At 38.1% G+C, this 26,504-nt stretch overlaps 1 protein-coding gene across 4 annotated transcripts; it reads left to right on the top strand.

Moving 5' to 3' along the window:
• The first annotated feature begins 1,039 nt into the window (after positions 1 to 1,039).
• pik3r1 (phosphoinositide-3-kinase, regulatory subunit 1 (alpha)) lies at positions 1,040 to 26,231 on the top strand. Of its 4 annotated transcripts, none has more exons than NM_001281844.1 (16): positions 1,040 to 1,362; positions 2,359 to 2,965; positions 15,055 to 15,150; positions 15,230 to 15,304; positions 15,758 to 15,889; positions 16,913 to 17,114; positions 17,209 to 17,291; positions 21,751 to 21,853; positions 21,956 to 22,054; positions 22,163 to 22,343; positions 22,458 to 22,583; positions 22,701 to 22,843; positions 22,943 to 23,119; positions 23,219 to 23,293; positions 23,387 to 23,557; positions 23,686 to 26,231. In NM_001281844.1, the coding sequence occupies exons 2-16, from the start codon at positions 2,635 to 2,637 to the stop codon at positions 23,873 to 23,875; spliced, it is 2,184 nt and encodes a 727-aa protein (NP_001268773.1). In that variant the 5' UTR covers positions 1,040 to 1,362; positions 2,359 to 2,634; the 3' UTR covers positions 23,876 to 26,231. The 4 variants fall into 4 exon arrangements, with proteins under 4 accessions (NP_001268773.1, XP_005165720.1, XP_005165721.1 ...); XM_005165663.6 differs by having other exon boundaries at positions 17,209 to 19,229; positions 23,686 to 24,802; XM_005165664.6 differs by lacking the exons at positions 1,040 to 1,362; positions 2,359 to 2,965; positions 15,055 to 15,150; ... (2 more) ...; positions 16,913 to 17,114; positions 17,209 to 17,291 and adding an exon at positions 18,970 to 20,307 and having other exon boundaries at positions 23,686 to 24,802.
• The last annotated feature ends 273 nt before the right edge of the window (positions 26,232 to 26,504 follow it).

Here is a 26,504-nt window from a genome sequence, read left to right as displayed (position 1 = left end):
TTGGGAAAACAGGGTTGTTTAAAAAAACATATGTGTTTGTGTGTAATTTTTAGATTTTTTGTTTAAATCTTTCTGTGTGTCTTTATTGTGTTGTTTTTATATTGATATTCTTGTGCACTTCAAAATTATTTATAAAATTTTAGTTCTATTTTTTTCATGCAATCAATAAACGTTTAACATTTATTTATTTTGTCATTTGTCTGATTATTTTCATTACAGAATATGTATGCAGTTTGCACTTTATTCAAAGGTTAAACGCAGTGCTTACACTTTGTGTTTACATTATAGCCTGTGTTTGCTGTTATATAAATTCAAATGGTTGTAATACCATATATCAAGTACCAATGTAATACCAAAAGGTTTTATAAGGTGTATAAATACGGAGTCGCGCCAGCTCCGGGCCGCAGCGCACATTACCCTCGCGCCGATTCCGGCGCGGATGCGCAGCGTCGGCTCGCTTACGGCCGCCGCATCTGGCCCGCTTGATTCGGGCCGGAATCCACAGGCATCCGGCCCGAGTCCGGCAGCCGAAGTTGGGCCGAGGGGTTAGTCTCCGGCAGGCGACAATCTAGCCGGAACTGGCCCGAGTGTATTTTGCTATCTGGGGAGGTTTGCAAAAAAAAATTAAATCTCTTAATATTTTGTTTAATAGAAGAAAGAAACTAAATGTTTGAAAAAAGTATGAGCTTAAGATTAAGGGGACAGGTTAAGGGGTTGCGGCCCATTTGGGGTTTTTAATAATCCACATGGGCCCCTTATCACAGTTGCTTCGGGCATTGAGTCTATGTGATATAACCTAGTAAATAGTCTACTTTTGTAGAAAATCAGTCACATTTCAATTGCCACATTACACACATCATGATAGCAGATATTATTTAATTCTCAATAGATGTCATGGCTAGTTATCTTTCTCTCGAAACACCGTGAATCCCCAGCCATTTTAGCATGTATGGAGATAGTCGAGGCGTAAGGGGGACTGGCACTGACGCAAGCTGGAAGGCGTGGTTTGTGTTCTGGTGTTCCTGCCATTGAAGGATTCAGTGTGTGGTGACTCGGGCGGAGTCGGTTTTACTGTCGGGAAACGAGCACAGTTGTTAAGTAAAATATTTTTTTTAAAGAAGCTAATTTAGATGGATGGTTAAAATTTAACTTACTACTGGACGTTACTTCCCCGAAGACTCGTCTTATGAAGTGCTTTATAGCTCTTGGCGTGGTTGGATTTCTTGGAGAGCTGCGTAAACTGGAGTTACGGGAAGCGAAGGAGATTTTCTCGGCCCTGGCTATCATGAACGGGACCCTTACAACTTGCTAAAGTTCGCAGAAATTCATCAGTTCCTTTCGGTTTTCATCATTTCTTGCAAGGTATGTTTGTTTGATGAAATGGACCGTGTGTTTAAGATGAATAACTTATGTGCTTTAAGGTTGAGATTATAGTAAATTTGGCAGGATCTCTTTACTGTGTCGATTGTTCCAGTACAGCGTGTCCCAACTGCATCCTATTACATGCTCTCCCTTTACTTAACTATTTGACACTGACAATTTATTATGGCCGCAGCTCTTCGTGTATGTGTAAGTGTCGGAGATTTAGTTGTTATTTTCTAATGTTGATTTGCTCATAAAGCAATCGTTTCGTTTACGGTATATATTTTTATTATTATTACTTAAGGCTAATGTTAGCTTATATGCTAACCCCGAGCATGCAGAATTAATGAAACTCAATAAATATGAATGTAACGTTAACTTTTAAGTTAGTTTTAAGTAAACACCAAATGCAAGGAGACTTCATGCGGTCAGTTCGATTAAAATCTCCTGTGTGTGATTTGTAGCTTTTGTTTAAATATTGAATTTTGTGCGTATAAAGATACGCTTCAACTATCTGTCGTGCGGATTCGTTTGCGCTTGGCTAAATTAATCAAACGTTAGTTGGTTTATACCATTGCGCTGGTTAATAATCGTTAAATAATCTGTTAGATAAGTAACGTTACTTTCAAACTTGTGGAGGGTTTTGCTCTGTCAGCATTTCTACATTGGAGTTTCTTCTGCGCCATTTGGTCTTTAATTCGCACTTGTGCAGAAATGTTGTACACTTGTTCTTTTGACGTCGCATTTATGTGTGCGGTGCTACCTAACAATGAAATTTTTTTGTTGTTTGACATGACATCAAGTATTTATACAAAGGTGTAGCCGCAATAATAAAATATTTACATTAGCTCAGTTTGTATTTTGTGGTGAATATACGCATTAGTTTTTATGTTTGCCAAATGTGTTTGTTTTTTGCATCAACGTAGATAAATTGAAGTGATTTTGTTGTTGTTGATGTTGTTCAACGTGTACATTGATTTATCTTCTGTGTTGTAGGTTTGAATTACTCTTTTTAGATCACTGGGAGCAGGCCTCACACAGATGGGAAGAGTCTGTATGAAGCACCTTGAAGGTGCACCCAATCATTGGACTATCAGTTTCACATAATCTGATGTTGCAAACAGACTGTCAAGTGTGGATGGGGATGAAAATAAAGGCTTTAAGTCTTTGGATAAAATCTTTTAACTTATTTGACTCTCAAATAAGTAGTGGTTCTGATTGATAGTTGATAGTTTTTGTGACAACACAAAAGTTGGAAACAACAGCGTCAAAATGAGTGCAGAAGGATATCAGTACAGAGCACTGTATGACTATAAGAAGGAGAGGGAGGAGGATATTGACCTGCATGTAGGGGACATTCTTACAGTCAATAAAGGTGCATTACTTGCACTTGGCTACATGGAGGGAATGGAGGAGAGACCAGATGAAGTTGGTTGGCTGCCTGGCTTTAATGAAACCACCCAGGAAAAGGGGGACTTTCCTGGAACGTATGTTGAGTTCATCGGCAAGAAAAAGATTTCTCCACCAACTCCTAAACCGAGACCTCCAAGGCCTCTACCGGTTGCCCCAGGGCCCACAAGACAAGACTCGGATTCTGAGCAAAGTGAGTGAGCTTTTTTTTCCCCAAAAAAATTATATTCAGTTTTTGTACCACATTTAGCTATCTGGTAATGTTGCTGACTGGACTAAAACATAATCAATCAACAGTTGAGTTCAAATGAGCTTTTTAATTAAAATAATAATTCTTCAGACTGTCTAGCTTTTTTTTAACCTTGCATAATTTCACAAAACCTGTAGTTAACCTTTAGACTTATTTTCGGTAACAAGAGATAACCAGTGATCTTCAGCAGATCTTGATGTATTTTTAGCATTAAAAATTTTTCATAACCATATTACCTGGATGTCAAGTTGCAGAATTTTAACTGACCCTGTATCCTCTTAACTAGACCTATTCATGCTTATGCTAAACCCACTTGCTTCTCTAAATACCCACACTCCTTATTCCATTTTTGTAACTAGTGACCAGATTTTGCACCACCATTTCATCAAGAGATTGGATTTATAGCTGCTGCACACAAATGTCCCTTGAATATTTCAGGCAGTTTAAGGTTTATGCTGGGCTATGGTTCATAATTACAAACATGGCAGGAAGCCCAGATTTGGATGAAGGTTTGCGCACAGTAGTTTGTAATTGTCTGACATTGCTGCATCTTTCACACAACCACAGTATGAGCGTTTAGAGCCCCCCATGGCTCCCTGAATATATCGTCCAGCTCTCTTAATATGTGCTTTAGGTATGTAGTTATTTTCCAGTGATGTCAAAAGTCTAAAAAGCTTTGATCTGTTTTTACATGTGTAATAGAATGCAGGTTCTGGGGGAGCTTTCAAAATGGAGCCATGTTTTGATTTGTTTCTGTCAAAATATTTGCTATTTAATGTAATGGCGCACAATTATCATTAAGAAATATAAATGTGAGTTTTAAAGTGTTTGAAATTAAAGATACCAGCCAGTTTTTTGTTTTGTTGGCTCTTGTTATTTTTTTATTTTTTTGGCATTTGCATTGGGTAATAGTAGTAAGACAATAATGCCATGGTAATGATAAAACTAGATGTGCGTTTTTCAGGTTATCTAGTTAAGGAACAGATTTTAAGTGAGATCTATCACTCAAAGTTGCTATTTAAAAGTATTGCCCTATGTCTGGTCCTACTTTGTGCTTTGCAAAATAAACGCAACTTACTTTTTTCTGTGGTGCATACACATTTTTGGCTAAAATGAGACTGGCATGTTTTTTCTTCTTATATTCTTGCCTGTGTTAAAGAAAATTGAAAATTCTGTAGTTTACTTAAACTCATTGCAAATCAGTTTGAGGTTTTTTTTCTCATAAAAAGTAGATATTTGAAAGAATGTTGGAAACTGTTAACCATTGACTTCCATAGTAGAAAACAAACACTATGGATCTCAATAATTACTGGATTCCAATATTTTCAAAATATTGTCTTTTGTGTTCAGAAAATAGAGATTTATAAAGGTATGGCGTGAACAAATTTTCATTTTTGGGGTAACTATGCCTTTAAGAAAGTGGAGAGGAAGCTTAGACTGGATGGGGGTTGCGACTTGGAGAATGGAGTTTTACGGAATGTAAACCAGAAGCAGATCTGGAATATGGCCAGAGCTCATGGTAATGTGCTTTTTACATACTAGAGCTTCTACTCAAACCCCATTTCCCTCTTCCATTGCTGAAAAACCACAAAATTCAAGCTTTTTTTCTGAGCTACATGTATAACATTAATGTTTAAAATTTGGAGAATGTTTTGATGTTTTGTTCTGAAAATTCAGGAAGATTACTTCAGTCTTGCTGGTAATTCACTAGTTTTCCTTCCTCCTTGGAAATAACATTGTGTAAAAAAAAAATCAGTTAATGGAGAAATGGAATGGCAGAAAAATCCCCCATTAATGCTTAAAGTATTTGTCTTCAATGTGACATGAACATTATTTCTGGTGAATCTTCAGCTAGTATATTTGGTTAGCACCATCGTTTTTAAAATGTTTGGTTTATTATATTAAAAATGTAAAGCCGTATTAGGTGCCACTTTCATATCTTCCAGATTTCTCTCTTTCCTCCTAGCTCTCTTTTTTTCTTCTTCATTCTCTTTGAATTTTAGGATTAATCTTCTGGGGTTGGACCTATGGAGGAGTTTGAGGGGGAGTGTTTTACATGGGGCCTCTCTCTCTCTCTCTGTCTGTCTGTCTGTCTCTCTCTCTCTGTCTGTCTGTCTGTCTGTCTCTCTCTCTCTCTCTGTCTCTCTCTCTGAGCCACAGGGGCTCACTTCAGAGAACAGCATATGTGGAATTTCAGTCCGTTTCTGCTCCCAGGCTTTTTAAAAACACTAGCATGCTCCTTTCTGTGGCCTCTGGAGTGGGATTGTATGTTCCCAGCCCAGCTTTCTGCACAGATCTTATTTTATTGTTAACCCATTCTTGCTATAGAATTTCATTTTCGGTTCACAAAATGCATTGCTTAGTTTTTCCTTCACGTCAGTTCCAAGTTGGATGTTTTTGTGCCTAACTTCAAACAGGGAATTTGATATTTATTGTTTTAAACTTCTATGGAAACTATGGAAATTACATTTCCTCTTTATACACTGCTGGTAAATATACCTCATGTATGAATACTTTCCAGCATGTTTAGTAGCAATCGGATTCTTTTTTTAGTGGCCAATATATTATGCTTTAAGTTAGCAAAAAAATATAAACACAAAAATGGGATTAAGTTGAGACTGCAGTATGCCATGAAAGTGTTTATCTGGGATTTCTTTTAATTTTTTTCTCCATTATACAATTATGATGTTTTTCAATACATTTTTAAAGTTTAAATATTGTTTAAACCTCAGTTTATTGACAAACTACATGTAATATGCATATATCATACTGGTTTTTTTTTGTGGATTCAAGAAATCATGTGCATAACAGCCAAAATTATATAGGCAATAATAAATAAGAAGAGCCAGAAACATGAAAAATGTGGGGCTTGGTAATGGAGTATTCAACATTCAGTAAAATCATGTTCTGGGTTTTCAGATTTTGTCTTTTCATGGATGAAGTAGATGCGATCCAAGCTTGTGCAAATTTGGATCTAAAGTGTTTAGTTCATACAAGTTCATGCAAGGCCCACATTCTTTTACTTATAAGATATGGCGGTCTTTTAACTGTTTTTAGGCTGAATATGCTGTTATCTTGGTATTTTTTTTTTTAGCTTTATGCTAATCTGATATGCAGGTCTCTTGTGGTTGTTGCGCAATGATCATTTATTTCAGAAAAGGAAAAAAAACTTTCAGAGAAAGTATGTGTGAAACACTGCTTTGGAGAAACCGGCAGTTAACTGTATTTGTTAGCTGGTTGGTGGAAACATTGCTGTTTTTTGAGATAATGTTCTCTCCTTTTTGGGGGCCTCTACAGCACTCGATCGAACATCTGCTGTATGGAGCAGCTCTCGAAGGATACTTTTTTTTTTGGTTTGTAAAGAATGTGTACTTTTCATCTAACCAAGCAGTATGCCATTATTTCTATGCCAAGGCACAGAAAATAACAACATAAACAAATACCGTGTACAATTACATAATTTATTATAGAACAATAATAACTGAAAGTGTAAAACAGAGCAAGGTTTTACAGTATTTCCAATAATTTTTTTTTTCTGGATAAAGTATTATTTGTTTTATTTTGGCTTGAATAAAAGCAGTTTTAAATTTTAATTATGTAAAAAACATTTTAAGTAGGGATGCACCAAAATGAAATTCTTGGCCGAAGCCGAATAATAATGAATTGCTTGGCCGAAGGCCGGAAACCGAACGCGGTGTTTTGCATTTTTTTCCATTTAGTTTGCCAATTTTTTCACCATTACAATAATTAAATTGTAAAAATTAGCTTTTTACTATTTTGTGTTGCTTTTCAGAGAAATAAATCAAATAACAAAAATACAATTTAAAAAATATTTATTTAACACTGAATATTTTTTCAACATTCCAGCAGATAATATACAAACAAAGAACAATATAACTTAAAATAAATAAATTAGTAAAATAAAAAAAAATATTTTTATTTGGCCATCTTTGAAGCCCCCCTTCTTGAATAGCCTATGTTAGGCCTATAACTGACTGCTGAAAGAATGTAACTGTATGTCTACAACAACAAATGTGCATTGAATAGTGCAAAAAATGTGGATGACAACAAATGAATAACTGTCCTAGACATAAGCCTACTTAGCCTACTTCAGGAAAAGTGGCAGGTTTTTCTTTATAAAAAGTAGCTTCTCTGCTGTCTCGCATGAATGTCGGTTCCTCTTCTCATCGATGACATGAGATGCAACCAATCACTCTTGGATACGCGCCAAAACAATCGCTCCGAGATCGCCTGAATTAGGTGGTCTCGGCTCGATTGAAACAAACTCTGGAGCAGATCGATTGTAGTGAGAAAGCGATATGATCCGAGCCCGGTCATATCATAGTGTTTTATGGATATGTAATAGGCATACGGCTATATAAACCGTGAAACTCTGACCAATGTGACGAGAGTTTACTCACACAAGACTTGTTTTAGCTCTTTTGTTCCATTTAGAAACTTTGCCAAGAAAGCAAACTGCACCAAGAGCAAAGAGAAACAATGTAACCATTTTAATCACTGTTTCGGAACAACTGAATTGATTCACAGGTGTGAAAGCACCCTAAGTGTTGGTAGAATAGGCTGCAACACGCTCTAGCAAAAAAAAAAAAACACTTGTCCGAATCCAGTTGACCATATTTGCCAGGGCATGAGGCAGCTATTACACATTCAAGTTTTAAATTAGCATGTTCTCTGAGCCCAGATAAAATAGGAAATCTTTTCATCTCTCTCTGTAAGATAAAGTGCTGCATTGCATAACAGTTTCAAGAGATTGATGCCTCTAGGTCAAAATTGTATTAAAAATTGTATAATGTTACCAGTGATAAAATGCAAAAGCTGGAAAAACCTTATCAAACTTCATTGAGTGGACTTTAGATGTGATTTGGAGGTGGTTGTATGGTGAAAGCTGGTGTTTATTGAGATGTGCGTGAGAGCGTGTACATGTGGTCTTCATTAAAGATCGCCTCCGCAGACAAGGCTGAATTGGCAAATCTTCTTACAGAAGGTCAAGCATGTCTGCTGGGCGGATTAGCAACACGTTGCAAGAGGTGGAGCTAGAGCAGCAGAAAAAAAGCAGAACTGAAATATGCACAAAGAGTTTTGGTACTACCCCCATCCCCCGTTATCACTGGTGTGTGTGTGTGTGAAGCAAAGTAAACACCAGTAATGAGTGAGGACACAATAGACATAGAGCCTTTTAGCAAAACATAATGCATCTTTCAATTAGAAAGTTCAGCTTGGAAGTAGAAAAATTTGCTCAAAGTTCTCCCTTCCAGTGCATTGATTTATATAGTTTTTGTGTGTGGATCGATCATGGATGACTTTAATACATTATCAATCTAAAGTTTTACAATTTGGGTATCACTGACCCAAACTGTCTAACAATTATAAAGAATAAGATCAGACCTATAGTTTTTGGAATCCCATAATAAAGCAGGTTTTAAGCATGACTATGTTGTACTTCCACTTCATGTCAGGTGATTTTTGCTTCCATGTTGTGCATTTTCAAGTCATTTAAATCATGGCAATCCGTTGATTATCCTGCTTAAAAGTAGTATTGCTCGTTGCACTGCAATATTTTACCAAATTTGTTCCAACCAAGGGGCGAGGCAGTGGCGCAGTAGGTAGTGCTGTCGCCTCACAGCAAGTAAGGTCACTGGTTCAAACCTCGGCTCTGTTGGCGTTTCTGTGTGGAGTTTGCATGTTCTCCCTGGCTTTGCGTAAGTTTCCCTTCGGGTGCTCCGGTTTCCCCCACAGTCCAAAGACATGTAGTACAAGGGAATTGGGTAGGCTAAATTGTCCGTATTGTATGAGTGTGTGTGTGAATGTGTGTGTGGATGTTTCCCAGAGATGGGTTGCGGCTGGAAGGGCATCCGCTGCCTAAAAACTTGCTGGATACGTTGGCGGTTCATTCCGCTGTGGCGACCCCGGATTAATAAAAGGGCTAAGCCGACAAGAAAATGAATAAATGAATGAATGTTCCAACCAAGACTGTAAAAGATATGGACCTAGTATCCGTGACATCATTAATAGGTTTCTAAACAACCCAAAAGAAGCTACCAGTAGGCGTGGCCAACTGTCGCCATTTTGTTTGAGCGTCATCGCAATGAGTGGGGGATACCAAGCAAGGGCAAAGAGGCGGAGCTACAGATACATGCTGGCATTTTGCTTTGAAAGACTTTTTGTTGGAAAAACGCTTAATACTTCATTACCTGTGACTCGTTTGTGTTCTAACCACATGTCCTTGGTTGTATATTATATCAATAAAGTGTTTAGACTTTAAAAAAACTGTTGTAATACATTGAGCAACTAAGCATTGTTCTTATGACATTTTCTCTACTGGAGGAAAATGCAAATTACTTCCAAACACCTAAAATATAGTCTGTGTTAGTTAATGCAAGGTTATAAATGAAATCCAACCATAACATTGTATGACAACATTTCAGATGACTGTTCTAGAGCCTACAACTAATAAATCTGTTAGATTCTGGAGTGCTATACAGGTCTAAAGAACCTTGTAAATGATAAATTAACTTAAGTAAAACAAATACATTTATAGATATGGTTTAAGTATATAATTTCACACGCCTGGGAAATAAAGGCAACATGAACAGTTTGGAGCATTATAAAGTGCACACAGCATGCTATAGTATCTGATAATTGCAGGAAATAATTTCAAAAGGCAATTGACTGTAAAGAAACATTAAACAAAACAAAAATATGATGTATGCCGAGTTCAGCTGTTAATCAGTCAGAATCAGCTGAGGTGATGAAACAGTGAGCGGCAAGACTTAGATGTCACTCAAGTGGCCACACCCTTAATTATGCAGAGATTATAAAACCCAATAAAAATTAAACTGGTGAGTTATAAAAAAATCATCCCCCTCACAGTTGTCATGAAGGGTAATATTAGCTATATGAGCCAAAACCATCTTTTCTTTCAGGCTGTAAACATGTTTTTATCAGCTGTAAAAATGGGCAATTTACCATGCAGTCGGAAATCATTTGGATTTCCTGGAGCCAGCCCCCAAAGGCGAGTCAATGAATTGCAGTTTTGTTAATTCTGTATTGGCTTCCAGTAAGAGAGCGGGAGGTTGCCGTTTGGTTCCAACATGATTTGCCCACTTTGAATCAGACACAGATAGAGAGTCAGAGAGAGAAGGCAGAGAAAAAAAATGTGTTTGTGATATCTGGCATGGCAGGCAGATCTAATAATAATAATGTGTGTTGCCTACATCTTTGCAAATATTTTGACCATATTGCTGAAGTTTTCATTTAATCAGCCTGATTTTTGGCATATTTTAATTAATTGGCATCAGCCGATTGTGCTGCAAATTAGATGCAGGCGCATTTGCAAGCGCTAAATGTTGTGCAACACATGAAGCTGACTTGTGCAGCAAGCAGGTTCCATTCCACCGACTCCAACACTCTGATATCCCCCGTTGACAAGTCACTTAAAAAAGGTTTCTTATCATTTCTTCTTATCTAGTCTTTTAGATTTTATTGGTTAATGTGATGCTGATTTATTATTTAACAATAATTTACATTTTGAGAAAAAATGCAAGCTTCTCTTTAATTCTGTATTAATGAGCCTTTAAGCAGTTTTAATTTAGGCTACAGACTTGCAGGACCTGGTAGCAGAACCTGGTAAGCTAAGTCCAGTAGTTGATTTATTATAGTAGTCCAATGTTTCCTCTCGGAAAGTATTACAAGTCGAGATCGCATTTACGTGCAATACGAGTGTACTTGCGCTCTGATTTCCTCTGCTTGTGCACAAAACCTCTTTTACGGACCCTCAAATGAACACTGCTCAAATGCAAATCTTCTTGTGCGCTCTCAAATAAACAATGCTAAAGTGCGATTTAGTGCGTTTATGTAGTGAGTATGTCTCCAACATTTAATAGATTTTCCAGGAATATTTATGAATGTCTCCAATAGACCTACCGAGCGGTATCAATGCGTCCTGTAAAGTAAAGTGAAACGGTTATAAACTCCAGCAAGATAAAGTCACTATATGCAAAGTCATAGACCTTTATCTATAAATAAAGTATCATTTTGAAAATTTGTTGATCTTAATTGAAGCTACTTTGTGTTTGCTGACCTCACACATCTCGCACCTGTTAGTCAATCAGCATGTCACCTTACAGCACTACTAAGGTTACAGAAAAGTTTGCGCTGTTACAATTCACTTACCTTTTAATACGTTTTGGCGCAAATATAATCTGCTATTAAAAACATCAACAACAATGACTGAATGTTTGTTTAAATAAATTGTGTGCATGTATGTATGCGCCTATATACACACACACGTGCATTTATTTATATATATATATATATATATATATATATATATATATATATATATGTATATGTGTGTGTGTGTATGTGTGTGTGTGTGTGTGTATATATATGTATGTATGTATGTATGTATGTATGTGTGTGTGTGTATGTATGTATATATATATATATATATATATATATATATATATATATATATATATATATATATATATATATATATATATATATATATATATATATATATATTATGTATGTATGTATGTATGTGTGTATGTATGTGTGTGTGTGTGTGTATATATGCGCATACGTACACGTATATATGTGTGTGTTTGGTGTGTGTGTATATGCGCATACGTACATGCATACAATTTATTTATCTATCAGTTCTATTTTTTCTCCTCTCTGTTTGGAGAGGTGTTTCTCTATAGTGGTTAAATGTGAAATACAGTTAATTTTGGTTATATCTAACAGCAGTTTTTGTCAGTATAATCTGTATTTTCAGAGTAAATAGGTTTGAGTACAATGTTAAGTTTTCTGGTTTTTTTATTCATAAAATGTTTTATGACTGATTGTTTCTGTCAAACTAGTAAGAGGACAGTTTCAATTTTTTGGCCATGAATGAGTAACATCATGAATGGCAACTTTTCATTTTCTTTTGATCTCAAAAAGCGGAACAGTGCAAAATAGTATTCTAATTTCTTTATTCACAGATATCAATATTCGCAGTTTATCAGAGCAATTTGTATCTATAAAAAAGCAATGCTTTCTGTTACACATAGATAATTGGTGGTTCAAATGTTTTCTACAAAGATGTCTCTCCTTGATTTCTTGGAGAAATATGATCACATGCATTTCTAGAATGATATTTCAAGGAACTATGTCAGTGATTGAAATGCAAGATACAACAGGTAGACTCTCAAAATAAGCTCTGATAAAAGCACCATATGATCTTTTTTTGTGATCTTAGTCTGCGCTTCAGGCTAGGTATGTGCAATTCATAATTTGGAGAGTTTTTACTTTAAAAAAAGGTTTTGTGTTGTTTGTTTGGTGGTGGTACTTTTTGGTTTACCAGTAGATGGTGGTAAGTCCCTATTCAAATTAGTTAATTATTACAGCGTTTATAATTCAAATGACTGCTTCATTTACAAAGCAAATAAATTTGGGCCTGTCCAAAAACCCAGACTGAAACGATAAGAACTAACTACATAGAGCTACACTAGGTGAAAATAATACCAAACCACTGTGCCCTTAATGTACAGTAAGTTTATGCCCTTAATGTACATGCTTTTTAATGCTGATTTGGAGTGATTATTTGAGACTAAGCAAAGTGATCATCACATTCAGGAACTTGTGTGGGATAAAAAGAAAAGCTTTATAGTGCAAAATACATATTATCTGAGATGTTAGACATTTGATTGTTTTTATATGTTTGCTGCTTTTTATCACTTTTTGTGATTTATTGGGACTCCAGAATGAAAGTTTGTTGCACTGCAAATTACTAAGTGTTTTAATGAACCTCTATATAACATTTGCCTGCATTTTTCTGCAAGTGTGCTACGAACCTTGTTTATGAATGGATCATTGAATCATTAACTAATGATTCATTCAAAAATAGATTAATTCCACAACACCCATACAGCTGCTTTCCCCTCCTTAATCAGTGGTCGCTTTCCATGCTTCCTGTGACATGCATTCAGACACTACACATGTTCAGACTTGCTCACAGACCCCCTCTTCCTTTTCTAGAAGTTGCTACGGCAACCCAATTCTGCAGCCCCCCTGATTGGCTGTCGGAATCTGAGCTGAGTCTGCCTGTTTTCTGTTTGTTTAATTTGGTTGAAATTAACTGCAGGCATTATAAGCTGTTTTTATGTACCAATATAGCTAATGCTCACCCTTTACTTGTAAAGTCTTACAGCACTTGGACTTGACTGTGAATGCATCTTTAATTGTTTCCATTACCATGCTGTGCTCAACTGCACAGCTTGGATGAATTAAGCCTAGTAATTGGAAACAGAAGGTGTTTTCATTCAGATCTCTTCTAGAGTATTTTCACATTCAACGTCTTTTACCAAGTTCCCACTATTGCTAATCACCTTGGGTTGATGAGTTTGCTATGTGTGAAATATTGTACGAGTTCATAGCAGTGCATCCACTTTTTCTAGACTGCTTATTTCAAATGGAACATTTATGGTTATTTGATACAGAGAGGTACAGTTTTACACATTTTAACAAATGATAAATGGAATCAAAAAAGTCTCATTGAATTAAACAAAGACAGACTCAAAGAACCTTAAGAAGGCATCCTGAGGATATAGTGGAACCTTGAACTAAAACTTTTGGACTATTTTGCTATCATCAATCTTGAATGTCATTCAATCTAGCCGCACTGAAGGCCAATGCTATCAGGTCACCCTGAGTTACTTAGAAGCAACTCAATCCCATTCCGAAACCTGTCACCTTCACCAACCTCCCGTTCTGTAGAAATGCCAATTTAACACATGTAAATAAACACAAGACTTTTAAAATATGCAATTCTACTTTAAAATGTTGTGGATAATATAACTATATTTACTGACTTATTTTGTTATCGATAACCAACAAGGCATGCTATGACCACATCAGCTGTAAGACAGCATATCAGCTTTAGCTAATTTATGAGAAATGTAGGGATCTGTTAAATGCATGAATGCTTATTTGACTGGAACATTTCAAGCTAAGGTAAAATTAGACCAGCACTATGAATCTGGATTCTAAGAAGCAGTGGGCTGGATAAGGTGTCTGTCTGGGCACAAAGTTCCCTCTCAGCAGAGTGTACCAAAGTGGCACTACTCTCCAAATTTGTATATGAGGAATCTGTCATTCGTTTCCCCCGCCTTGAGTTTAGCAGTTCTTAGAAAATGAATAACTCTCCTTATGCTTGATGTTGCTTTGACAGTAATGAACCCCAGATGGCTGTTGTCTTTCAGAATTTAGTTTAAAGAAAGGGGTGTTATTTGAGCACTAAGACTTTCTTTGCTTATCTCCCAAACTAGCAAGAAAAGTCCCAGAGCCTTGGGACTAAAGTCTTATAATTTCTAATGGCTTTAATCCCCATTTCCTCATGTGTGGTTGTTGTGGTTTTCAAACTTTTTAATTTAAGGCATTCCTTCTAAGAAAATCAGAGAACTGTAAATATCCTTTTGATGCGTTAAAAAAAAAAAGGTACAGGGAATCCTTTCATAATCCGTAGTTTGGACCTGTGGCCTTGAACGCTGTTAACAGTCAAGTCTTTTAGAAATTCAAGCCTTTTAAAATGCCGCGCACCAAAACCAAATAAAGCTTGAGCCCGTCCCAGAGCTCTTTCATGCCTGCACCTGGACTTTCTTACTAGATCTTACTCCACTGTGCACCAGTGGCTGCATATTATGGTCTGTTTGTTTAAGCTTTTTCATCTACCTCCGCTGCATACTTAATCATATACTCCTGGTCAGCACCACCCCTATACGCACACACACACACACACACACACACACCCACACGCACTTAGATGTGTTTCTTGCTGCACCACCTAAATACATGAAAATGATTATTGATCTAAGCATGCTGTGACTGTAGTGGGTCATGGTCTAAAGTTCTTTTTTCCTTGGAGGCTTTGAAATGACAGCCTTCGGTGCTTAATGAAAAGCTAGCAAAGTTGTTCAAAGGTACCTGGCGGATTTTTAATGAGTGTTTAACTTTCTCTCCTTTAGGCTTGAGCACTCTGTTAGACCTGACTGAGCAGTTTGCCCCTCCAGAGGTGGCACCATCTATGCTGCTGAAGCTCCTTGAGGCCATTGAGAAGAAAGGTAAATCTGTCATGTGTTCGCATACATTGTAATTATTGCATTTTCTGCTTGTATTAACTCACATTTTAACTGTGTACAGGTCTAGACAACCCTACACTCTACAGAAACTTCACTGCTGGAGGAGGGCTGGATGTCAGACAGTGCTTTGATAGTGGTGAGTGACAGTCCATGAGTTGTTGCCGTTTAATACAGCTAACAGCAGCAAGATGTAAAAAAGCAAGGTGCTTTCTGTTCACATTCCATATGAAACTGTGAAAAAGTCAGCACCTCTGCATATAACTGTAATTCCTACTTAAAACACACATTAAACTGAATAATTGATGTTATTCATTTGACACTTTTGTTCTGTCTGCATTTTATATTATGGGGGATAGAAAGACTAGATCAATCCATAGACTGAAGATAAAATATATAAACATCTAAGCATATAGCATTGCAGTAAAGCAACTTAGAATATCATATCAATGTCCTAGCAATTGCCCTGGTGATTGTTGTGTCTGGTTAGAACAAAAAAAAACATAGATAGTTAAGATGTATAGCTTGTTTCGTTTTGCCTGGTTAGCTTATGGTGCAAATGTCATTCCTTCCTGTTTGTTTGTTTTATTAGACCCTGCCTCGGTGGATCTTGAGCAGATGGACCTTCAGATGTTATGTGATGGTCTTAGGAGGTATCTGCAAGATTTACCTCAGCCTGTCATCCCCCCTGTTATCTACAATGAGATGATACGCATCGCTCAAGGTGAGTTTCAAAGGATTATTGCACCTCAACAGTAGTCTAACCCATCTCTTATGGAATTTCAGAGATTTTGCATTAATACATGTAAATCAAATTATGTCAATCATAATTTTTTAAATACATTTCTTAAGGTTAGTAATCCGTTGGTAAATACCTTAATCCATGTGCTTTTTTTCTACAGCTAGTTTGGCACAGCCTCAACTTATTTTATCAAACTAAATAAAGTATGTAACAATAACACCATTGCTCATTGATTTCATTTTATTACAATTACCACATGGTGGTGCTATTGTTTTTTAGATTTGTGTTAGCCATATGGCAAGCCTCCTGCAATGGAAGTTAAGTAACACACAGAGTCCTTATAAAAGAAGAACGTTTTTCACAGTCCCGTGACCTTCTAAAACAGCAGTGTAGACTAATCTTGCATGATCGTTTGGCTGTATCATCACAGTGCATATTTTATGAGTACACATGTTCCAGCACTTATCTGATTTTATGTCTACAAACCAGTCATTCTGACTGCAAAATGTATACCAGGTGTTGTATTGGCGTTTGGACTGAGGGTGTTAACTTTTCTCTACCTTCTGTGTGTGACTGAACATTCTGTTCATGTGCAAAACAAACTCGGCAGTGTAAACCAGCTTATAACCAGTTTGAGAGAGGACTTTTTCATTCTGTTTTGGGTAGTGTGCAGTCACATGGCCGGAAACAGGATATCTGTGGTTAATAGACCTAACGCAAACCTGACAGCTTATCAGCGACATCAATGCTGTTAACCAATCACCACTCAGAGTACTCTACTAACTTTGTCATTGTCTCTCTTGAGATCTTGTGCGGTTAGTTGCATGCTGAGCACGATTTTCCACATGACTGCATGTACACTTTTTTTCATGTCCTCACTGGTTATTGGTATATAAAAGCAAGTGAGTGAAGGTTCAAGAGGACATGCTGACGAAATCATAAGTGAATAAATGTGGGGGTGTGAGAGCCCTTGTTTTACACCCTTCTTTGTGTCTGTGTCTTTAGAAGTTCAAGGTACAGATGAATGCGCACAACACTTGAGGCTGGTAGCCAGCTCAACTGCACTTCCTCCACAGTACTGGCTGACCCTGCAGAGCTTGCTGCGCCATTTCTCCCATGTTTGCCAGTCCTCAGCCGTCAACCTGCTCAGTGCTCGCGCCCTTGCTGAGATCTTTAGCCCAGCACTCTTCAGACATCAGCCCACAAGGTACGCACTCGTATGCTGTTGATTCACTCTCATCTCTTGTGTTCTGACGGGAAAAGAAAAAGACGCTAATTTTCTCTTTTTACTACTTTCCTAGTTGTGAGCCCAGTCCAGAGGCACACATCAGGATAATTGAAGTACTGGTGACTAGCGAATGGAGTGACAGTCAGGCAGCTCCAGGTAAATATACCATACTAAATTGCAAGCCCATCTAAAGCAGTGGTTCTTAACCAGTAAATCTGTAAAGTGTTAAGTTTTAATCTTAACAGTGTTGTTGTCAGTTCCAAGCCTTTGAATACATTGTAGACAGAAAGTGATAGACTTCTGGGGGATTCAAGTTGAAGGATTCAAACAGTGCATGTGTATGCAAGTAGATGGAGAGCAGGTAACAGAGGGGAGAAGATTGGGTGGGTAATTGGGAAACTATATGTGAATAGCTCACATCTGCGTCTGATTTTGCCAAGTGACCCACATTGTCAGTACAATACATTGTTTCAACGTCGATATTGCATTGTTCTAGTCTGTAAGATCTGCAATGTCAAGTTAGGCTTATTGTTGACCAGGATCCACAGTTCAGAACACGTGTGATTTGTGGAGTCACTGCAAAGATTTTCATTTGCATGTGTTTAAATGGTATGTGATTGTAAGATATCAAGCAAATATAAACTATTTGGGCATGAGAAATGATCAAGATTTTAGCTTTAACAAAGATCAATTGTGTTTAATTATTTATACAATGAAGACTACAGTGTTACTTTACATTAGATTACTGAATTTCTGTTACGCTATGAAAACCAATAAGCACTTTGCTTTGTTATATTCACCTATGCTATTTGTTGATTTTATTTTATCCAATATTTTTATCATTTTTATTTGAATGTATAATAGATGGTAGATGGGAGTGCTCTGTCAGATAAGAATAAAAAAAATGTTTATCTGTGTTCAATTATTTTGTGGTCAGGATCATTTAGAGATAGAGAAGACCACAGTCAACGTCTGCTGTGCCTGTGTGTGTACACTGTATTAAACACAGTAAAGTTGTCTAGTTGGGCTTTTATAGCACTAGTAAAGTATCTCTACATACCTTTCTCTGTGTCTTTATCCGCTTATCTCTCTCTCTCGGGCTGCCAGGGGCCCCTAGTCTGACTGTGTGACTGTTTAAATGTTTTATTACCTGTTAGGGCCTATTTATACTTTGCCCTGGCATGGAGCAAGCTCAGCTGTCAGTAATTTGCACCTGCATTAGGCTAGGTTAAACAAGACGAGCCCAGACTCAAAAGCACCCCTGCCTCCTTTCTGCTTCTAACTGTGTCTTCTGTACAAGCTTTTACACAAACACGAGCAGCACAAGTGCCACCTTTAATCGTTACTTGTTGCCTCACCAACCTGCCCATACACGACTCCTAAACATGTGGCATCGGATAGTGTGGATGCATGTATGCACATGCTCCTAGTTACTGGGTGACTATTTTAGGCTGGTGGCAGAAGGCCCACTTGGATTGGGTTTGCTTGAAGTGTGGTCTACTCCACAGAGCTCTCTTGTTCACTTGAAGCGGCGGCTGTTCTGTCTTGCATGCATTCTTACACACACACACTCACAACGTTCACTTCCGAGGACTCTACTCCACCCCCTGGCCCCCTCCTGCCTGTGCCACATTCCCCTCCCAAAGCATAAGGGTGCACAGCTCAGCAAATATTTGAACCTGAGCAAGTTAATCATGAGACTGAACCTTTGGAGCCAGAAAGGGTGAATGAGCAGAGCAGAAGAGAGAGAGAAAGAGAAACGGCTACCAGCAGCGCAAGCCCAGCAATCATTAACCCAGCCGTCCTGGAGCAGACATCATTCTCCACCTCTCTCAGACCTACTTTAGTTGTCCGGACTCTACAGTTTCAACCTGTTGTCTCTCTCTCAACTCGGACTTGGCTGGATTTTGTCAGGCTGCCTTGGTGACCTGCCTTAGTGACTCTTAGACGCCTGCACCTGTTAGGTGGGAGTTTTTTTCAAGACGCAAGTCTTTGTGTCTCTTGGAATTACAGAGAATCAGAAGAAATGCTTACCGCACAGACTTGCTGAACAAAAGGCTGCTTCAAGATTGCTGAACATGCACAACTTGCAATGTAAGTGTGTGGTTTGAGTGTAATGATTGGGTCACTTTTTCAGAAACACTTAGGCAGACAGTAAGTGTACTAAAGTAGAGCAGCAGATCATTGTGTTTATGGGGAGTTACCCTTTTTTGGCACATGGTAGTGGTTCTTTTCAGACATCCTTTTTATATATCCTTTTCTGGCTCTTTTTAAAGTGCTTCTACCCTTTATGAATCAAGACTAGCACTTAAAGTGTACCTGCTATAAAAAGTTGGTCAACCTGTTTGACTGACACTGGCATGTCTGAACATGTGTTGAATTATTCATTGGCTCTGATAAAAGTCAGGGTTATAATTTTAAAACTACACGTCATACTGTTCTTTATCCATTTCTCTCTAGTGGTTTGTTACACTTGACCTACTACATGATTGTTAAGTACTTCAGTTGAAGTACCTTTTTGACCTGTCATTAGAGTGCCGTGCATGAAAATAGCCCATGTTCCTGGGGCCGTTTTTAACCCTACTGAGAATTATTACAAGTACTCTGTCAAGCTCAAATAGCTGATCGCTTCCCTCCTCCAGTCTTCCACAAGTCGCATTTGGGGATTATGAAAAGTATTTGCAAGCCATGCCTGCCTCCTGACCTGGCCTTGTCTTTGACGTAGGCAATGTCTACGTGCCGCTGCAGCGGTGATCAGAACACTGCTTTTGTCTGCCTACCAGCAGAGGGACAGTGCTGATAGTTTCTGCTCAGAGAGAGGAGGGGCTTAGTAAAACTGCATCACAGATGCAGGAAGGGAGGGTGAGTCAGAGAAAGACTGTGAGGCTTCAGTTCCTTTCCTCATTCGAAAGATGCTATGCTGCAGTGCACCTTGCTTTTGATTTTGCCTTCCACCGTTCGTCAGCACTTGTGTTCCATACGGATAAAGGACATTTTTGGATTATCGATATTGGAGCAGATACATCTTAAATTTGGCATGCTTTTCGTGGTCGACTTTTGAATGGGCAAAGCAATGTTGCAATGACATCATTGTGCTCAGGACTTGGAAGAAATAGAGGCAGGTGATGAGGCAGGAGTGGCCAGCAACAGTCCTGCAGCTTCATTGGTTGGGGTAAGTGATGTAATGGCTTTCACTGGCCCCTCTCTCCAAGGTTTTTCAAAAATTGATCTCAAAGCGATGAGCGAGAAGAACCTGGGTTCCTAGTAACCACTAAGGAGGTTTGCCAGGAAAACTGCTTGCGAATCCTAGATATGCTACACTCCATTAACCATGGCGGATATAGAGAGTCTGAGACTTGACACTGGATCAGGATCTGGATCAGACCTGCTGTTTTACATAGAATTAGATGCACCAGGTAACTGCTGAAGTTAGTGTGTTGTAAATGTGCATTTTTAAGGCTTAATTTGGTGATTGACAACACCTTCTATAGACTTGGTTTCCTTTAATGGTCTTAAAACAGGTTTGGCATTTTGCCATTGTGTTCTGATGATTATTACTCTTTTTACATTAGTCATTTTGTGCAATACTGTGGATGCTCATGGAGGATATGTCTGTTTTAGCTACCACAGTGCTTTGGATGATTTGTTGCTTAGATTCTTGTATGCGAGTTTGGGTTAATATTGTTGTGTTTAAGTGTCATGCTCTGATTGCACGGGGCACATAATGCTCACCGATGAGAGTGACTGAAGTGAACAAAGGAGAGACACAGTGAGTGTGCATGAGATAGTGGTGGTGGTGGGGGGTGGAGGTTGGAAGATAAAAATAGCCCACCGCTTCAGCTCTGCCTCATGCTCCACGGAGACTGCACTGCCCCCGCTGTTTCCCGTCACTCACTCCTGCAGCCAATCAGCTGCAGCTTCTGCCTCTATCCAGCGAAGCAACATGTTCTCAATGGTTAAGGATTCTTGCATGAATGTGCATATTGCATTTCTTTGAAAAAGGCCATCGGTGGGTTTCTGTCTGCTGTCAGATGTTGTTTCTTATTGATACAGTGATAATTCAGTTCCAAAGCACTTGTTATATCTTTAAATCCAGATTATTCTTGCTTGCCCCTGTATTCGATCTTCATGACCTATCTGTGTTATTGCTGCATCCAAGGGGCACAGCTTACAGTGCTGGCCAGATCAGGAAATTGTGATGAAATGTTTTTTTTTTTTTTTTTTTTTTTTCGGTAGCGGTGATGAAATGCATTCTAAAGAATCGGACTCCCTGATGAGTGCTCGAGAGGCATGTGCTCAGCCACATTTAATGAAATGGAAAACGCTAGAAGGGGAGGAGGCAGGAGATCTAGAAATCTGCAGTAACCGTTGCATGCTTTTAAAACATGACTGTCGCAGTTGGAGGGAAGCATGCATCACTACCTAGACGGATAAAAGCCAAAGTTCTAAACAAAAATGAGTTGCTCCACAAATTTAACTCTTATTATTTACTGCTATTTCATACAGGAAGCACAGAGGTGTTAGAACATGCCTGAACATTTGTATGTAAATGACCTTGACTGCTGCTGGTTCATCAGCTGTTTGTACTCAATCTGCTTGTCTCTTCTTTTTACAGCACTACCTCCCAAGCCACCCAAACCAACGTCTGTCGCTAACAACGGTATGAACAACAACATGGCTCTGCAAGATGCTGAATGGTACTGGGGGGACATCTCTAGGTAGGTATCCATTAAACCTACTGTTTGGTCATGTTGGCATGCATTTTTATAGTATTTCTTAGTTTTATTTAGTTATAACCTCTTTTTTTGTCGTTGTTGCAGGGAGGAAGTAAACGAAAAGCTTAGAGACACTGCTGATGGTACATTTTTGGTCCGAGATGCCTCCACTAAAATGCATGGGGATTACACTCTTACATTGAGGTAGGTTCTCTGTATATATCAGAATCTTTTTTTTTTATTTAGAAAGCTTGCATTGAGTCATTCAGATGTAAGGATTCCTCTAAGCACTGCTTTTTATTGACCATATAGGAAAGGAGGTAACAACAAGCTGATCAAAATCTTTCATCGCGATGGCAAGTACGGCTTCTCAGACCCCCTGACCTTCAACTCTGTGGTTGAGTTGATCAACCACTATCGAACTGAGTCTCTCGCTCAATACAATCCCAAACTAGATGTGAAACTACTGTATCCTGTGTCCAAGCACCAGCAGGTAATTATTGTCCAGTTTAATAGCATCTTGTGAAGAACTTTGCTGGTTTACGATTTAAAATATATATTTAAAAATGGTCTTATTTAACTTTTGCTTGATCATTTTTATTTATAGGATCAAGTGGTAAAAGAGGACAACATCGAAGCTGTCGGAAAGAAGTTGCACGAATACCACCAGCAGTTCCAAGAAAAGAACAGAGAATATGACCGACTCTATGAGGAATACACTAGAACATCACAGGTTTGTTCCAATTAAATATATTTATAGTAGATAATTGACTATATGTGTTTGAATAAAATGATCATGTAGAGTTTGAAATAGACTTTGCATTCTAAGATGCTTTTGTCTGCTCACTAGGAAATACAAATGAAGAGGACTGCTATTGAAGCTTTTAATGAGACCATTAAGATCTTTGAAGAGCAGTGCCAGACGCAAGAACGATACAGCAAAGAATATATTGAGAAGTTTAGAAGAGAAGGCAACGAGAAGGAAATCCAAAGGTGAGTCTTGATACTGTAAAAATTCAAAGTCTTTTGGAGAGAGTTTCGGTTTAATGCAATGAAGTTTCATGTAATTTTTCTGCAAATATTTCATCATAGGATCATGGTCAATTATGAGAAGTTAAAATCTCGCATCAGTGAAATAGTAGACAGTAAACGACGTCTCGAAGAAGATCTGAAGAAGCAGGCAGCAGACTACAGAGAGATCGACAAGCGGATGAACAGCATTAAGCCTGACCTCATCCAGCTTAGAAAGACCAGGGATCAGTACCTCATGTAAGTACTTTGTCCTCCATAGGTTTTGTGCTAAAAACACAGTTTATTTCATGGACAGTGTTGTAATTTGCTAAATGTTTCTCTTTTGTTGCTGCACAGGTGGTTGACACAGAAAGGAGTCAGACAAAAGAAACTCAACGAATGGTTGGGAATCAAAAACGAAAACCAAGACGAGTGGGTGTTCTTCTTATGACGTTATAGCTGCTTGATATTTCAAGGTCTTTTTTAAAAAATATTAAAACTGTACTCTCCATTTTTTTTCTACAGTCAGTACTCAATGGTGGAGGACGATGAGGACTTGCCTCATCATGATGAGCGCTCCTGGAAACTGGGTAACATCAACCGCATTCAAGCTGAGGCTCTTCTCCGGGGCAAGAGAGACGGAACATTCCTGGTCAGGGACAGCAGCAAAGCTGGATGCTATGCCTGCAGTGTTGTGTATGTACCACTTCTCTTTTTTTTTCAGCGTTCATATGTTAGATGTTCTTAACATCTGTTGAAATTCTGTGCCGTTTGTTGACTACCAAGACGCAATGACTAAAACCACATCTTTGTCTTTTTCACAGTGTGGATGGTGAGGTCAAGCACTGCGTCATCAACAAGACACCGACAGGATATGGCTTCGCTGAGCCCTACAACCTTTATAACTCTCTGAAAGAACTGGTATTGCACTACCAGCACACGTCCCTGGTTCAGCACAATGACTCTTTGAATGTCACGTTAGCATACCCAGTCTACGGACACCAGAGGCGGTGAGGACTAGTTGAACACACCTTTGGGACTCGTTACAAACATGGGAGTTGAGAAAGGGCCTCCCCTCGAATGGAGATGCCTCTAGTAAGGCTGCTACAGAGGGCTGCTTTTTGCCTTCAAATGACAATGTCGGAAAGAGACAAGAAAGCAAAACCCAAAAGAAACATTTCAGCCACTGAGACTTTTGCTAGTCTGAATGTAGTGGAAACTGCTAACTAACTCTCCCAAAATGGAGGACTTTGGAGGCCTTTTCCAAATGGTGCTTGTTCATTTCAAAGCTTTACCCGCTGCTGGAATGTGGAACATTGACTAAAGGATGCGTCTTTTGTTTGTTTGTTTGTTTGTTTTTTACCTCCTCTACCCCTGTACCTGCACAGTTCAGGTCCCCTTATTGTGTATGTGTGTGTGTTTGCGTGTGTACGAGAGAATGTGATGTGACCAAAACTCACAGTATCTGGAAGCTATTGGGATGTTCGACATGTTAACGTGTAATACTTACAAGAACAGACCATGGAATCAGCTGATCAAATGTAGCAAGATGGCACTTTCGAAACAGTATATACTAGTTTTCCTGATAGAGACTCCTACACAGATGTCGACATGACACGTCTCACCTGAAGGGAGCAGAGCGAAGACAAAGAAGTGAATGAGATGCTTGGCATTTCATTTGTGAGCATTATAGTGACAGACTCTAAATCCATTTCTGCTTTATGGACTGGCAAGAAAGGAACTGAAATGGACTTCATGGTGTACATAAAGATAGCATCAAAAGCTACATGGCAAAACCACATTGTACCAAAAAGCTCAGTTCCTTCTCAGTTTAATTCTAATCTGCTATGCAAATTCTGTACTTATCCGCCTCCTCTGCAGAGTTGTGATTTTATTTTACAGGTTGCTACCCATTATATAAACTTGTTTTTATTGCTTAAAGTCTTTTTTTATGTATCAAAGTTGTTATTTTACGTGTCAAATGCCAAGAAAGGTGGCTTCGGTTTTACAGAGGAAGTAAGGAAAAAAGTATTTTATTACATATTCCTTTATCAGCCGCTGGATATATAAAAAGAGAGTATTTTATTAGTCTGTTTCACTTTCTCTTGGGCAGAGCCTGGGGGACATTAGTGCTGCTTCTGTCTACATTAACGGCATATATATGAACAACTTTCGCTAGAGCAAACATTAACAAATAATCCATGACAACTTCAGCTGGACGATTAATGTTACACCAACACAATACTGCAGCTTCCTGATAGAATACAGAGGTTTATTTTGTTATATTTGTTCCATGATCAAGGGCGTATTGATTTGATCCATTGGGATGATGTGGGGGACAAAAACATTAGTTTTGGTGATAAACGTAACTCCCTCTTGTTCCTTGTCAACATAGTATTTTTTCTGTATCAGAAAATCTTTAATAGTGTTTACAATGATGGATCAGCTCAGCTCGGCTAGTACCCAATGCCACATTTTCAAAATTGTATTACTTTGATGCGACAAAGTCCAGTTGGACAATAACGGCTGGCTACAGTATTTTTTTGGACGGTAAGATATCTCACATCAGTATTGCTTTGCCTTCTGCTTTCGTCTTTGTTGCAGTTATGGCAAATGCATTTGGTGTTTTTCATAAATAAGCATCAATTAAATAACCCAGTTATTATTTGTTGGTCAATTTTTTCATTAATACATTTTGATTTCTTGTTATAACTAGGCCCGGTTGCCTTAAAGGAGTCAGTTATCTGTTTAAAAAGAAGTTAAATTTCACCATTGTGAGTAGAAAGGTCTTTCAGATCAGAGTTTCAAAGAGAAGGGTCGTTTTTTGCCACGTCTTTGCACACAAATACCCTTCATTAATATGATTTGCCTCACAGTTTGGCAAATATGTCTCCAATAATAACGTTCTCACAGAGTTTCCTTCTTGACAAGTAAACCAGCATGTTGTTTGAGACAAATATTTTAACTTCACAAGCCATTTATTAAAATTAAATGTCCCTCTAAACTTACACACTCAATTTCAAATTTAACAGAAACGTCTTCATGATAACTTATCTGGGTCTTTTTTTTCTCTTCACTTCTTCTGTTGTTCTCTTCTATTCATGTCTGGCTTAAAGGCCACAAACTTCCGTGTTTCACATTGTCATGGTTGTCCTCTTTCTGCAGACACTGTTCTGAGAACTTTAGCATTTTGTGAATCCATTTTTCTTTTCTTTTGAAAATTGTATAGTATTGGTTTACAGACATTGTTACCGCAATGCTAAATTTGAGATTAACCAGTGTGTTCCAATTCTTAAAAAAATGCTTCAGATCTGTATTGGCTTTTTTTAAAAAGAAACAAGATAAATAAAATGTTTTGAAAAAAGATCCATAAATTTTGTGTGTGTTTTTAGTCAGTACAATATAGATTTCTAGCGATTGACAGTTGACTGTTGAACTTCATGTACCGTTACAGAGACTTTTGAGGTTATGCAAATGTTGTGGTGTGATATGCTGGCACGACATTGATGTCACCAACCAGAAAACTGGCTGAAGGTTAGAGAACGTTTTGTTCTCGCATCAAGAATAGCAACAGTTGATTCCATTTAGTTGCTTAGATGCTGTTTTTTTTTTTTTTTTTTTTTTTTTCAGATGTTAGCAGCCT

Source organism: Danio rerio, chromosome 5, assembly GCF_049306965.1.
Source record: "Danio rerio strain Tuebingen ecotype United States chromosome 5, GRCz12tu, whole genome shotgun sequence".
In the NCBI taxonomy this organism is placed as follows: Eukaryota; Metazoa; Chordata; class Actinopteri; order Cypriniformes; family Danionidae; genus Danio; species Danio rerio.
This window is presented reverse-complemented; position numbering and strand designations above follow the sequence as displayed.